The 1,986-nt window shown below is 38.8% G+C and overlaps 1 protein-coding gene across 1 annotated transcript in view; it reads right to left on the minus strand.

Annotated features, from left to right (window-relative positions):
• The window catches only part of LOC110289221 (vomeronasal type-2 receptor 116-like), a 7,396-nt gene extending 5,677 nt beyond the window's left edge, over positions 1 to 1,719 (minus strand). Inside the window, 1 exon segment of the mRNA XM_021155365.1 lies at positions 1,324 to 1,719. Within this exon segment, the coding sequence (XP_021011024.1) occupies positions 1,324 to 1,719 (396 nt within the window).
• Positions 1,720 to 1,986: the final 267 nt, after the last annotated feature.

Raw genomic sequence — 1,986 nt, forward strand, 5'->3', positions numbered from 1 at the left:
CTTTCCTTTCCTTTCCTTTCCTTTCCTTTCCCTTCCCTTCCCTTCCATTTTGTTTTTGGAAATTCCATTTTCCAGGAAGCAGCATAGTCAAAGCCTCGTGCTCCCAGGCCACCCTTTGAGACTTTTCTGATTCCAGAACCTCAATCAGAACTGCATATGAGGGCAATCTCTGAGAAGATATTAGTTTCATGCAAATATCACTAGTCTTACATTTTCCTTCTATAACTTTAATTTTCACCTATCTACAAGATTATTTTAGTTTCTTCTTTTTAATTTTTTATCCTTTAATCTTTTTTACAATCCATTCATTATCCTCCTCCCAGATTGCCCCCTGAATCTTCTGCATTTCATACCTCCTCCCACATCTCCAAGAGGATATCCCCACCTCCCAAAACCCAAGACCTTCCCAATCTCTGGAGTCTCAAGATTCTGGGGAGTTAGGTGTGCATTCTATCACTGAGGCCAGACAATGCAGTCTATGTTGCATATGTGTCAAAGACCTTAGTTTCTGAGAAGTTCTGGTTGTCCATGTTAGTTGAGACTTCTGATCATCCTATGGGGCACCATTCTCTTCAGCTTCTTGCAACTATTCCATAATTCAAACACAGAGGTTCTCAGCTTTAGTTCATTGTTGGTATAATATTTTTGTATTGGAGAGCAGAAAAAGAACATTTCCATTTTCGACCATTGTCTGATACTTTGAAGTGCAGCTGAAGAGAACAGGCAATATCTCTCATGTGTGTGCTCCTATTGAAAATCAGAAAATGTGTTCTGATTTCATCTTTATTGATTCTTTAGTTTGCTGATTTGTCAAATTGATTGTTAGATATGATATATGGTTTCTATGTGTAGTGCTGTCTGTCCTAGAACTCACTTTCTGTACAAGATCATGGATAAATCTTCCTTATCAACTTTTACTGGAAGTTACCAGGGGGAAATCTCCATAAATGCAAAATGATGAATAAAACAGTATTAACAATTTAAGAATTTTAATTTTCATAGAGGAAATGAATCAAGTGAATGAGTGCAAGATTTTATGCACAAGGCATGCAAGATGAGTAGATATGATATTTCTAGACATCACTACAGGATCCAGTAAGAGTGATTCTAAAACTAGATATATGCACTGTAACCCAATATTTGGTAGGTATGTGCCAATTTCTCATTTGACAGAATTCCAGAAATACTTGTTCAGGAATGTGATTTATCCCTGATATTTTGGACAGAATTCCTCTCAGGTCTCACGAAAATGGTGTAGATCTGGGGTGCAAAGATACATCAAAGCAGCCCTGCACTGGATGCCAGGATGGAGAATATCTCTACAGCAACCATGACATTGCCCTTGGTGCTATGGTAGACTGGGAGGAAGGTAACCCAGGCACTACACAACACTAGCATGCTGAAGGTCAGGAATTTGGCTTCATTGAATGTGTCAGGTAGATTCCTTGCCAAGAAAGCCACAGTGAANCTTCCAAGTGCCAGACAGGCCAAATATCCCAGGACACAGTGGAATGAAGTAACTGAGCCCTTGTTACATACAAGGATAATGTTTCCATGCTCAGAATGTTCATCAAAATCAACAAATGGAGGAGAAATTGGCAGCCAGATTGCACACAGAATACATTGAAACAGGGAGCATATGGGAATGATGTATTTGGGCGTCCCTGATACCAAGATGTTTCTCAACCTTCTTCCTGGGCCTGTGAATTTGAAAGCCATAATTACAGTGACTGTTTTGACTAGAACTGTGGAAACAGCTACAGTGAATACAATTCCAATGTGATTTGCTGTAAGACACAGGTCAGTCTGTTAGGATGTCCAATGAAGAAAAAGGAGCACAGAAAACAGAACACGAGTGACATCTAATCTATCAATAAGAAAACAAAAGTTCTGATTATTATAAGAGATGCACTAAGATTAGCACTGATGGAAAAGAAGCCTCTGTAGATACTTTGTACTAAGAATTCTTTTACCTTGATTCCTTCT

Source organism: Mus caroli, unplaced genomic scaffold, assembly GCF_900094665.2.
Source record: "Mus caroli unplaced genomic scaffold, CAROLI_EIJ_v1.1 scaffold_12785_1, whole genome shotgun sequence".
NCBI classification, from domain to species: Eukaryota; Metazoa; Chordata; class Mammalia; order Rodentia; family Muridae; genus Mus; species Mus caroli.